Source organism: Lissotriton helveticus, chromosome 5_1 (genome assembly GCF_964261635.1).
Source record: "Lissotriton helveticus chromosome 5_1, aLisHel1.1, whole genome shotgun sequence".
In the NCBI taxonomy this organism is placed as follows: Eukaryota; Metazoa; Chordata; class Amphibia; order Caudata; family Salamandridae; genus Lissotriton; species Lissotriton helveticus.
Genome location: NC_136065.1, coordinates 274,827,531 through 274,840,907, shown reverse-complemented (window position 1 = coordinate 274,840,907; position 13,377 = coordinate 274,827,531). Strand labels below are relative to the sequence as shown.

The 13,377-nt window shown below is 46.3% G+C and overlaps 1 protein-coding gene across 2 annotated transcripts in view; it reads left to right on the top strand.

The window, feature by feature from the left end:
* MFN2 (mitofusin 2) overlaps positions 1 to 12,749 on the top strand; it is a 131,952-nt gene extending 119,203 nt beyond the window's left edge. For both annotated transcript variants that reach the window (XM_078642198.1, XM_078642199.1), the window contains exons 17-18: positions 4,323 to 4,457; positions 11,228 to 12,749. In XM_078642198.1, the coding sequence (XP_078498324.1) occupies positions 4,323 to 4,457; positions 11,228 to 11,297 (205 nt within the window). In that variant the 3' untranslated portion in view covers positions 11,298 to 12,749. The remainder of the gene's footprint in view (positions 1 to 4,322; positions 4,458 to 11,227) is intronic.
* Positions 12,750 to 13,377: the final 628 nt, after the last annotated feature.

The following is a 13,377-nucleotide window of genomic DNA, read 5'->3' as shown; positions in this document are numbered from 1 at the left end:
GAGGAGAACATCGTCGTCGAGGGGATCCTCGTCGTCGAGGAGTGGTCCGCCGTCGAGGCGGAAGAGGTCGCCGTCGAGGTCGCCGTCGAGGTCGCCGTCGAGGCGCAAGAGGTCGCCGTCAAGGCACAAGAGGTCGCCGTCGAGGCACAAGAGGACGTCGTCGAGACACGAGAGATCAACCTCGAGGCGTACGAAGTCGACGTCGAGGCATGGACGGCGGTCGACGCCGAGGAAGAGACGCTCGACGTCGAGAGGCCGACGCTCGCCGTCTGGTCACCGTTCTTCGACGTCGAAGAAGCGGGAGAGGAGGCCTGATGCCATGGGAGGCTCTCCGACGCCCCAGGCTGGTGGTGGATCACCAGGCTCGGTGTATTCCGGGGTGTATACGCCTTCGCAGGTTACGCCTCCGCCGCCATTGCCGAGGGGTCCCCCTCCAAGGGTTCCTACCCCTCCGCCTTTGCCTCCGCTTCCGCAAACCGTACCTCAACCTCAGGTGCCACAGAAGCCTCCTCCGGTTCCTCCGAGGTCGTTTTCGTTGCCCAGGTTTCCGACACCTCCCAAGGGGACTCCTAAGCCGCAGGCCCCGGCCAAGCCTAAGACGCCCGCGCCGGTGGAACCGGCGGATCGCCCGAGGCCTAGGAAGTCAAGATCGCGCTCCGGACGGAGAGGAAGATCTAGGAGTCGGCGCAGATCCTCCACTAGAGCTAGATGCCGCCATAGGAGGCGAGGGTCCAGGTCCCGCACGGACTCCTCCAGGACACGATCCTATTCACCGACCTTGTCTGATTCCCCGGGGACAAGGGTGTCTCCGGTGGACGACATCAGCACTTTCCAGGAGGTTTTCCTGAGGGGGGCTACAAAATTGGGCATCACGGTGACTGCTCCTACACCTACGACGTCCGTGATATTCGAGACACTTCACAAGAAGCATCTGTCTCGCCCTCTGCTGCCATTGGTGCCAGGGCTGGTCGAACCTGCGGAGGAGCTGTTCCTTACGCCTGCGGTGGTGAAGGCCGCTCCCTCCCGACTTCTGAAGAAGTACAGAGCACCGGATTCGGACCCGGCCTTCCTGCGGATGGACCCAGTGCCCGACGCCGTTATAGTGACGGCGGCCAGGAAGTTACACTCTACCTCCCCGTCCTTCACCGTGCCGCCTGATAAAGAAAGCTGTTGGATTGATTCGGCTGGAAGGAAGGCTTGTGGAACTTCTTCCACGACCATGAAAGCCTCCAGCGATTCGGCTTTGCTGGGGCGGTACAGCCGTGCCCTGTGGGACTCCCTGGAACAGTTCACGGACCTTCTGCCGCGTGACAAGAAGGAGGACTTCCTAGAAATACTTAAGGAAGGGATGCTGGTTTCAAACCAGGTCATCAGCGCGGCTGCGGATATCTCGCTGTTGGCGGCCCATGGTTACTGTCACGGGATCAACCAGCGCCGTCATGCTTGGCTCAGGCTCACGTCACTCAAGCCGGAGGCCCAGCAGCGGGTGGCCAATCTGCCCTTTTCCGGAGAAACACTGTTCGGAAAACATGCCGATGATGAGATGGCCCGCATGAAGGCGGAGGCGAAGACCCTGACGGCGGTGGGCTTGGAAAAGCCCAAAGAAAAGACGTCCTACCACCCGTTCCAGAGACGGTTCGGTGCACAGGGGAAAGGACGAGGACAGTCTTCGGGACAGCAGCAGCAACAACAGCAGCAGTTCCGGAGACCCTTCCAGAAGCGCCAGAAGGGTAGAGGTGGACAGCAGTCCTCTACAGCTAACAAAGGCCCGGCCGGGTCTCGACCCTGAGCGGTTACTTCCCCTTCATCCGTTACCCGCTCCGGTGGGGGGAAGCGTTCAATTTTTTCTGGCAGAGTGGAGAAAAATTACTCAGGACAAGTGGGTGCTGAATATTGTTTGCAATGGATACAGTCTTCGGTTCACCAGCCCTCCTCCATCGATTCCTCCGGTCAGCTCGCAGTATCAACTGGGCGAGCTCCAGGCGGAGGCCGATATCCTGTTAAGGATAAGCATTAGAAATGCAATCGGGCTCGGATTTATTTGAGTTTGAGCTAATGGCATTGTAAATGCCAATGTATTGTTGCTAAGTCCGGGGGGCTGATGTTGCACCCCAACCTCTCGTCTTTGAGTTTGGCGGCATGGCTCCTGAGATAGTGCAATATGGCCATCTTAATCTCCCAGAAGATTGCATGGACATACTGAAGGAGGCTAAGCGATCTTCCACTAGGACTTCTTATGCTTACAAGCGGAAGAGGTTTTGTATCTGGTGCAAGTCCAAGAACTATGACCCCACGACATGTAAGGAAGATGTCATCCTTCCATACCTTCTACATCTGGCGCAGTCCGGCCTTAATGTCCATTCCATTAAGGTCCATATGGCTGCAGTGACTGCCTACAGGAAATGCCCTTCACAGACTTCCTTCTTCCAGATCCCTGTGATCAAAGATTTTTTGGAAGGCTTGAAGAAAGTGTTTCCTCCTGTCAGGCTTCCTTCGCCTTCATGGGAACTGAATGTGGTGCTGTCCAGGTTGATGAAGGAGCCTTTTGAACCTATTCATAAGGCTTCGTTGCAGCACCTGTCCTGGAAGGCGGCGTTCCTCGTGGCCATTACATCGGCCCGCATGGTGAGTGAAATTCAGGCGTTGTTGCCATGAACCTTATACTGTATTTCATGCTCCTAAGGTTGTTATGCATACTCACCCTAAGTTTCTACCCAAGGTTATTTCTGATTTTCATGTCAACCAGACTATAACTTTGCATACGTTTTTTCAGAATCCTTCATCTCCAACGGAAAGGTCTTTACATTCCCTGGATGTTCGGAGGGTGTTGAAGTTTTATCTAGATAAAACCAAAGATATTCGTAGGTCGGACCAATTGTTTGTCAATTATGGATCAGTCAGGACAGGTCTTGCTACCTCTAAGCAGTCCATCTCGAGGTGGATTGTGTCCTGCATTCAATTGTGTTCCCAAAAAGCTAATAAGACCTTAGGGGTTAAACCTAAGGCTCGTTCCACCAGGGCAAAGCTGCCACGACTGCTTTGCTCCGTAATGTTCCAATTGCAGAAATCTGCAAGGCGGCCACTTGGAAGTCGGTTCATACCTTTGCTAAGCATTACTGCCTGGACACTGATGCCAGAGCAGACGCTCAGGTTGGGCAGGCTTCGCTGCGAAATCTGTTCGCACATTAGTGTTGTTATTTCTCGTTTCTCCACCGCCGCTTTGGTGTGGGGATGGGCTTGCCATTCTATTCACTAGATTATGACTATACACAGAGATCCCCTACTACAGAAGGAGTAGTTTCTCTCCTGTAACTCCAGTTCTGTAGTAGGGTTATCTCTGTTGTAGTCATAAGCGCCCGCCCTCCTCCCCGGTGGAGAGAGATATTCATGTAAGGAATGCTACAGGTCTGGCGTGTTACGCCTTCAAAAAGAACTGAAAGTAAAAGGGACCTGCAGTGCATTCTGGGATACTGTGAAGTTCTGGAAAGTTCTCTTAAAGGCGCAGTATCCTGTTCTGAGCCACATAATGGCAGCCTATGGGGCTTGTCTGTCCAGATCCTCCTCTCTATCATTCCAGAGGGTTTTTTGCTGCTGAAGCAAGGGAAATCTGTACAGGCTTTGCTGTTTTGTGGATTTTTTTGGTGGAATTTCTAGTTGAAGTACTGGACACTGTAGCCTGTGTTATAGGCTGCATTATCTGTCTTTAATTCTCTCTTAAGTGTCTGTGCAGGTCTGCATTTTTCGACACTTAAAGAGATTATTTTTGATTGTTCCGGGGTCCACTCACATGGGCGGGACTATTCACTAGATTATGACTATAACAGAGATACCCCTACTACAGAACTGGAGTTACAGGACAGAAACTACTCCTTCTCTGTGCTCAACAAAAGTGTGTTCCTGCCCTCTAATCTACTGTTACTTGGAATCCCAGGAGTCTGGATGAATAAGCACTTTGGACTGTCAGTGCGTCATATGGCAGCTTGTATACACTAGCCAATGGTTTCCGTATTCGGTGTGTGTATGTGTGTCCCACCCTCCCTTTCCTCCAGCCCCCCCACCACCACAACCAGGCTTTCATCAATTTTCTGCCTAGTAATCCTCATTGACTTGAGTCATAGTTGCGCTGTTTCATTTCAGTGATAAGAAGCACAATGTACATAGAGGTAGGTACGTTTAAAATGTGATAGAAATTAAAGTGTAATCTCTACTAATCTGTGCTATAGCATGTTACAAACATAAACACAAATCTCAGGTTGTCACGTTTCAAAGTGTAAGTTAATCCACAATTGTCCTTGTTTTTCATGCCTTTCTCTGTCTCTTAGGGAACTGGCTGGCACTTTTGTGCACTTGTGTCAGCAGGTTGATATAACACGTGAGAATCTGGAGCAGGAAGTGACCACATTGAGTAAGAAGATTGAAATCTTGGATTCACTACAGAGTAAAGCCAAACTTCTCAGGTGAGAGGCATTCTTTGCATCCTTCTATACACTCCTGACACCCTACACTTCAATTATAGTAACACTTCTTAATGTTGAAGTGCTGAGACTCATAGTGTGACAAATCTTTTTAAGCATCTAGGAAGTACTTCAGTTCTTTCTCTGTCCAGTTTGAAAAATTAATAGTAGGTGCCAAAACACCTTCACGTATTTTGTTCTGTATGTCTCAGTCATTCCTCCCACAGACAGGCAGTGAAGATAAAAAGTAATTGAAGCAGAACACCTTCGGATGCCATCTTTCGTAATCCATGCTGCCTTCACATTGACCGTACCTTTATGGTGGTGCTATATTCCTTTCAGCTGGATCTGCTCATTCCATATCTCTTCTTTCATGTGATCTTATATACTCCCTGTGCAGTAATAATCAGATATTTTCTCTATGCCTCAGAAATGAGTTTACTTTAAAGCATAATTAACTTTGGGGCATTTGCAGCTATACTTTTTGGCTCCCGGAGGGGCTGTACAGACGCTGGTTCCTGGTGTGCCCTAGTCCTCCCGCCGCCGCTCATTCCATTGCGGCCGCGATCAGAAGGACTACGCCCCCCACATTCCATAGCGGCTCAAGCCGCAAACGCCAATCACCACGCCCGGAGGCGCTTTAAATCCCGCTTGCCTCCGGGGGAGTGGGTTGTGCATAATTAACTTTGGGGCATTTGCAGCTATACCTTTTGGGCTCCCGGAAGGGCTGTACAGACGCTGGTTCCTGGTGTGCCCTAGTCCGCCCGCCGCTGCTCATTCCATTGCGGCCGCGATCAGAAGGACTACGCCCCCCACATTCCATAGCAGCTCAAGCCGCACACGCCAATCACCGCGCCCGGAGGCGCTTTAAATCTCGCTTGCCTCCCACGTCGCGGGAACGCGCGCGGGACACGCCGGGAGAAGCCCGGGACAAAGGCGGGCCGTCTGCGGCCAGAGGAGGTCGGGCCGGGCCAGTCCTCTAACATTGCTACCCCCTGATACAACAGGACTCGTTGGCTAGATAAGTGTGCCATTTCCTAGTACTGACTGTATCAAATTACTGGATTAAGCTATTTCTGTGAAGGGGGTCATTGTCCTAAGGATTGTGAGGGCGGTTTCTCTATTATTTATGAGTAAATCTAGCCGTAGGGGTGGGATAGGTGGAGGTGGGGTTGGGACGATGGATGCCTTCCTTAAACAGGCTGAATCAGCAATTAATAAGGAGATTGAACTAGTAGAGAGGAGGAGGCTCTCGTTAGAGCCATTACATCGCTCTAATATTAACTCTAACCATTTGGGTTCTGAGGCCTCTGGTAGTATATGTCCTTATCCTGATTCCCCACAGGTGCTGGCATTGCCGCCACAGAACGATAGCGTGCCTGTAATACAAACCTCCAATCCTATTCGTTCTCCTACACCCAGTCCCTCACCCGCTTTCCCCATTACACGTACTAGGCAGTCACGACTACCTCCTGGGGCTAGAAGGAAGGAACAACCAGTAAAGAGAAAAGCTAATGGTCCCCCGAAAGGTAGCCACCAACAAGCTAAGCTAGCTAAGACCAAAAATTCCACATCTGAGTTGGGTCTGCAACCGGAAAACCCTACTTCCTTAACATCCCTTCCAGTGCCCAACGCCAGGTCTAATATACTGCCACTTCCTCCGAATGGGCTTTCCGAAGGAATTATGCCTGAGCTGATTGGGCGCATGGAGGAACTACTCGGAGCACTTCTTCATCCAGTCATGAAGAAACTGGAGTCTATAGAACATAGGCTAGACTCTATGGAAAAACATCTTAAAAATGACTGCCCACTTGATAGGGGGGCTCAAAAAACAATAGCATCGACTTCTAACACTGCTGTTTCTACTGCCCCAATAAATAATGCGCAGGGAAGTCTGCACTCTATCAATACCATAGCTACTGGAGCCCCTGCACTACCAGCAGTAACACAAAATATTAACCCCTCAACAAAGCCTACCCCTAAGGGCCCGAGTGGGAGACTATTCCCACTGGTGAACAATTCCTCTAGGGACGTCTCTCTTCACTTACCCCCGGAGGCTTGCCCCTATACTATCATCTTGGCAAATGTACCCAAGCTTCCAGAGGTGAGGTGGAGCACTGGTCATCGCTTAAAGATAAGGCTCTACACTTTCTGAGCAACAAAACAGTACTGTGAGATCACTTATATGCAAATTTTAAGGTGGTTCGAAGGGTATTATGGGTGGGCCATTCAAGCAAGGTTATGCAAGGGGACTGTGTCATTGTCAACTTTAGTTCCCCTGAACTGGTCAGACTTATTTTAAGGCAGACTGGATCTGTTAGGATCCATCATGACTCTGTAAACGTGCTACCACTTTGTTATTTTTACATCCCATCATCCTATCCAGGAATTCATTTCAGGCTGTGAGTAAGGGTTTACCATTGGTTGTTCCCCCCAGTGCTACTCTTTCACTTAGCAACAGATTTGAGATCTTTAATTCACTGGATAGTAACGATTGACTTTGTCTAGAAGCGGGTAGACATCAAGAGGAATTGTGGCTTTCTAGTAATGATAGTGCATCCCCCCACCCTCGAAACACTTTATTGGAAGTTAATGCCCATCTTGGGACTGCTGGTTCATCAATGAGTGGAATTGATTCAAACTATGAGCTACCCAAGGAGAGTCAATCATCTGGCCTAACATCAAAAGAGGGTCAGGCTGTTATTGGCTGCCATCTTCCATCTAATAGCCCTAACTTTCTCTATGTATCGACTTTGGTCTCTTGGAATGTAGCAGGGCTGAGAAGTAAGGTAACATCTTTGGATTGGTTATCCTTCCTAGAGACTAGGGATATAATTCTTCTCCAGGAAACATGGTTGGGGGCGCCTGAATTGAAACATGGATGTCTGAATTTTTATGTCCCGGCTAATCCTAGCCTGCGGGGGAGACCAAAGGGAGGGTTACTTACATGGGTAAAGCAAGATAGTAGATACTCCACCCACCAGTTGGACTCTAATAGTGCAGACATTTTGCTTATTAAAGTTGAATGCCCTGATTGTAAGGACCTATTTGTTTTTAACATTTATTCCAGGGGTTTGACGGGAGGCAAATCCTCTGAAGTAATAGACCAATTAGACGTTCTCCTTGAACTATACTCTAAAAAGGGTAATATTATAGTAGCAGGAGATTTTAATTGTTGTTTTGAACCCTTAGACAGCTATGATATAGATCTTACTTCGGAAGATCATCATATCTGGAATATCCCTCCGTTGACATTAGCACCCATCAAAAAATGGTCAGAGGCCACGCTCCAACTTAAAGTTTTATGTGTAGAGCACGGTTTACGTGCTATAAATGTAAGAATAACCTCTGATAAACATGGCGCTTCTACCTTTAATAATGGTGTATCACATAGCCGCATTGACTATATCCTCACTAATAAAGAGAACTGGGGTAGCATTGAGGACATGTCGATAGTGGAACGGGTGGAGAGCGATCATGATCCATTAATTTTATCATTTAGGCTGTTTAAATCACACCAAAGCGAGGCCAAACAGGATTGTGTGGAAATAGCCCTTTTAAATGATTATAGACGAATAAGATGGGCCAATTGCGCAATAAAAGAAGAAAGTATTGTTGCTATGAGGGATCTGACTGTCCAGGCTATTGTGGAACTTCAGAAAAATACCACTGTGGAGGAGGCTATATCAAATATTGGCCCGATCCATGATACATTTTTTAGCGAATTAAGGTGCTTTTTTGTAAAAAAAAAAGGTGATAAAAAAGAACACTAGGCCTGCCAGAAAGGAAGACCAATGGTATGTCAAGTCTTGTAGGGTTGCGTATAAAGCCCTATCAGATGCTGTTAAAACCAAAGATATGGCTAGGATTAAGAATGCCCGAGTCATGTATAAAAAAACTCAATACAATGCAAAACGGGAGTGGGACGAGGAGTATTGGAGGGAGCTGCTGAGCGCAAGTAGAGAAAGATCAATGTGCTCCTTCTGGGATATGGTCAAATGTGGGAGGGGGGATTAAAAGGGGCGAACCTACTAATTATGTCTCGCCCAACCTCTGGGTCTCCCATTATGCGTCCCAGTTCGCGTCTAATGACGCAGTTGGTGACGAGTGAGGCCCCACCCATCTTAAACCAGGCTATTATTCCTCTATCCTCTACTAGTTTAGAGGTTATTAAGAATTTGAACATCATCCCAAAGGCTAGAGCCCCAGGTTTAGACTCAGTCCCAGCAGACTTATTTATGCATGACAAGGAGCTCTGGGCTACTTATATTCTTTTGCTAGCAAACGGCATCGCTATGGGCTCACCCATACCGGAGTATTGGAAGGGTGCCGAGATTATCCAGGTTTTTAAGAAGGGGGAGCACTCGGACCCAGGAAATTACAGGCCGATCAGCCTTATCGCCTGTATACAAAAGGTTGTGGCAAGGCTATTATTGCTGTGAATCCAGGGTTGGATTGAGGCTAATGATGTCTTATCGCCTCTTCAGGCCGGGTTTCACAGCCACACAAGCACGGTTGACCAAGTTTTTAGATTTGTTTTAATTTATTGGCGGGTGGTGTTTTTGGGGGGGGGGGCACGCTTTTTGCAGCTTTCATTGACCTTAAATCAGCGTTCGACCTGGTGCCACGTGCAAAAATGTGGGCAGCCTTTCAAGATCAGGGCATGCCCTCGGATATCGTGTCCCTTTTAATTAGATTGCATGAGGACAATTATGCCCAAGTCCGTTAGAACCAACAGCGGAGTGTAACTGACAAATTTCCAATCGCCAGGGGAGTTCTCCAAGGGTGCGTTCTTGCACCGACCCTTTTTTCTTTATACATCAACAGGGTGATCAGCTATTTTGAACATCAACCAACCGATGCTCCCAAGTTGGATGGTAAGCTGATCCCCCTGTTGATGTTTCCAGATGACACGCTATTAATCTCAAAGACTCAACAGGGCCTCCAGAAGTCCATTGATGTTTTTGAAGCCTTCTGAAATGACCATGGACTTGTCATTAATACAACCAAGACTAAGTTCATGGTCTTACACAAATCTAAGCATGTCAGAGGGAAGGTGGTAATGAATAGGGTACAACTTGAACAGACAAAAGTATTTACTTATTTGGGCATTACCCTATCAACTAAGTTAGATTGGAAACATCACTCAAACCAGGTGGTTACAAAGCACGCTCAATTGGCGGGAGCCCTCACCAAAGAATTTTATCGGTCACATACTAGGCCTATTACCCCGGTCCTAAAGATCTATGATGCTAAAGTCAGAGCAGCTGTCCTTTATGGTGCAGAACTGTGGGGACTTAGCGACTTAAAGAAGTTGAAGGGCGCGCAAAATAAATTTTTTGTGTAGTATCACAGGTCTTCCAGTATCAATCCCCTTGATTCCTCTCTTATACGATTTGGGTTCTCAATGCCTCGAAGATATGGATCGTTATAGATCAGCTGCGTACTGGAGAAGATTATGGGTTACCCCAGAACTCTCCCAGTACGCTCGGGCCTTTCGCGAGGTAAGAAATGCCGATAGGGCTCATAAAATACTATGGCTGAGGGAGGTGAGGGCTATCTATATGGCCATGGGCCTATCACCACTGTGGTATGACCCATTAGGGAACTCCTTTCCCCCTAGAAAAGCATTCAGAGATTTGTACTGGAACATGCTTGCCCTAAAAAGATTTGGCCGTTTCATCGGGTCATCACTAACGGTGGAATTCCTAGGACTTAAACACTCTCCAGTCCTCGAGGGATATAGGGATTGGATTACCAACCCAGGGGACAGGAAGAGATATCATCAGTTCAGGGTGGGGACATTACCACTTAATACTTTTACTGCGAAATGGCGCGGGGGACAATGTTTCACCTGCCCCTTCTGTCCCACCCAACAGGAAGGTATTGGGCACATACTTTTTGCCTGCACTGAATATAAAGTTCCTAGGCTAACATGGCTAAAACCTATTTGTTTGCAGTTAGGCTTGAAAACAGCTCGTGAGTCCGTTAGGATTCTTCGAACTGATAATTCTCAGGCCGTGGTTATAGCAGTGGCTAAGTTTCTCCACTGGATGTGGATTACTCGAGCACGCAAAATGAGCCTACAGTGACTTTTTAAGGATTGTCTTAAAGTTTTCTTTTAAAGGGTTTACGTCACCTGATATTAAACACCTTGTAAAAGGATGATTTTAGAGTCTTTTATCTGTTTGTTATTAAGATTGCTTTTAAATGTATTTTGTACTATGAACTGAATTTGTTCATTTATGATTCAAACAGACTCAGTTAACATTCGCTCGTATGTACGTAATTTATTGTCTTAACTAATTTATGGATGGTCTTCAATTGATGTGGTATCTAGTAACATGTGGTATTGTGAAAATCTGATTTCTGATTAACAGTGGGTAATTTAAAATTTGTAAGTGTCTAATTGTTGCAACGTCTTTTATGATTCTTATATCGAAATAAAGACTTATGAATTGAATTGAGTTTACTTTAAATGTTCGAGCGTGCAACTTTAGTCAAGTGTAAAACAAGGTTAAAAAAATTCATTAGTTATTCTTTGGAGGATGATGCAACAGATAGACTTGTGTGTGGGGTCATTCGCTGGAAGAGAGCTCAGTGGGATGGTGGGTTCGTTTTGAGGGGGTCTGAAACGTGGTGGAATGCAGGTAAAAGAGGATCATTTCCTCCTCCATGGGCAGGCAGCAGAGGTAAAGTTGTTAACCCTGAAAGTGGCAAGGTGTGACTGCTTGTGAAATTTGAAGTTATTTACCTGATGATTTGTCTTGCAGGAATAAGGCTGGATGGCTGGACAGTGAGCTGAACATGTTCACTAATCAGTATTTGGAGCAGAGTCGGTAAAAGAGGAACACAAAGCAACATCTGGAGATGCACTGAGGGAACATAGGGCCTTGCAACCAAGAAGAAACACTGGTTCCCTGCAGAGGATCAACAGCAGCTTATTATTGAGTGTTGCCTCAAAGTGTAAATACTGTTTTGTTTTATGATACTTTGTTCCTTATTTAAATTTTGGTCACCTGTAAGTGTTCTGTTTTTGTTTGATGAACATGGCCAATGCCATGATTGTTAGGGCAGTATAAGGAGGGCGCAAAAGGTAGCTGTGCACTTATTTTATATTTGCTACCAATCTAGAGTTCTGGCCTGGAAGGAAAAATTAAATTGTGTTTGTCTGCATCCCTTTCCTGCTGCCAGATGTTAAACTTCATGCTCTTGCAGTTAACTATGGCCTCGGATATGATTTCGGTATTTACCGCCCCCAAGTTTAGCAGGTACACCGAAGCCGAAGACTGCCAAGACTTGTGGAACATCCCTTGACTTTCACATTCATGCCAACTACAGGAACCCTGTTACTTCCTTAACAGGGTCCTGTGTAGACAAGCAGTGCCCAGCCAGACACAGTTTGTTGTTGAACTCAGCTGTGGATTACAGACATTGGCTAAGCCTTAAATCCCCACAAGGATTCTTCCACCCACTTATTTCATAAGATTATTTTCTGTCTATTTGTGCAGGCGTGTGAAGCATCTTCCCTCATATCAACTTTTCAGTCGTAGGTACTTCACTCTTTTTTAAATTACATACTGCACTTCAAGGGTACCGCCCGTGGGCACCAGTCATCAGCACAGGCCATGTGCATACACAGAGTGGTACTAGCGATCTGCCATTTTGTGTTTTAGATGTTGTTTTGCCATATGTGTTTATATAGCTTGGAACTGGTCTCTTTTGGCACCAGTGAAATTTCATGGAAAGGGGCAGCTTCTGCCTAGGGAAAGAAAGTAACATTGATTTCAGTTGGAGACTTCTCAGGATAGCATGACAGGGATAATATATGCTTTACTGTACTTTTGATCTTTTAGCCAAATATTTATAATTTTGATCTTTTTTCTGTTTAATAACCAGATGCACTACATTTACAGTTGCCAATATATAAAACGTTGTAAGCAAACAAATATAGCATATGTTTTGACTATATGAAGGTAAGTTTATAAAAAAAGACTTGAAGATTTCGAGGTAATGTCAGGGGATGATCCACAACTGTATGTTTTCCAGTAGGCACTGCTTGTGTGGCAGTGTGCCCTGTCTGCAGGGCAGTGTACCAGTTCATGCCTTGTCTGCTTGCAAGGGTAGTGGGCTTGGTTAGGGTACAGGCAGATCTATTTACATGCACTTTATTGATGGCTGCTAGTATTTTATAACTTTTCCACAAGTTAATCTTACACACTTTTGGCTGTCTGTTCCTGTCAATACTGTTAATACTGAGAACCAACGTCAAAATAAATTGTAATTAAATAAAAACCCTTGTTAATAATGTTTAATTTATTTTTCTGCTTGGATGAAAACCCTTCCTGTGTAAAAGAATATGTTACTGACTGTGGGAATAAAAGTACTTGTTGGCCTTCTGATCCTTCAATGATATGCCTGTAATGTCCTGCCATTGGGTGCTGCCAAGCATTTGCATCACATGTTAAAAATAAACGAGGGTAGGGCCTGAAAGGCTCTTCCGCTACCCAGGCTCTGCCCACCCCCGATCACATCAGTATAGTCTCATTTATTGCTCTGTATTTTCCTTGTCTTTGAATGGAGTATTTTATGACTAGGATGTAATGTAGCTGAGGGAGTAACTTCTACATACTTGTATTTTTCTGCTCCATCTATCCTAAAAGACACTCTCAAGCAGGATTGTAAGTTTGTGGAGAAGTATTTTTATATGTTTACTCGTTTATTTATTTAACTTATTTATAATGTGCATGTTTTGCCTTTCAGTTACTTCAGAACGCAGCTAATGATGACATTTAAACAGGTTGGAGTGAGGGAGGGAGGGAGAGGTAGACTTGAGTCTAATCAAACAGGTAGGATCCATGTCTGATATTCTTCCGGTGCAACCAATAGGGTACAATGTTCAATTGAAACGCAGTGTAAATAG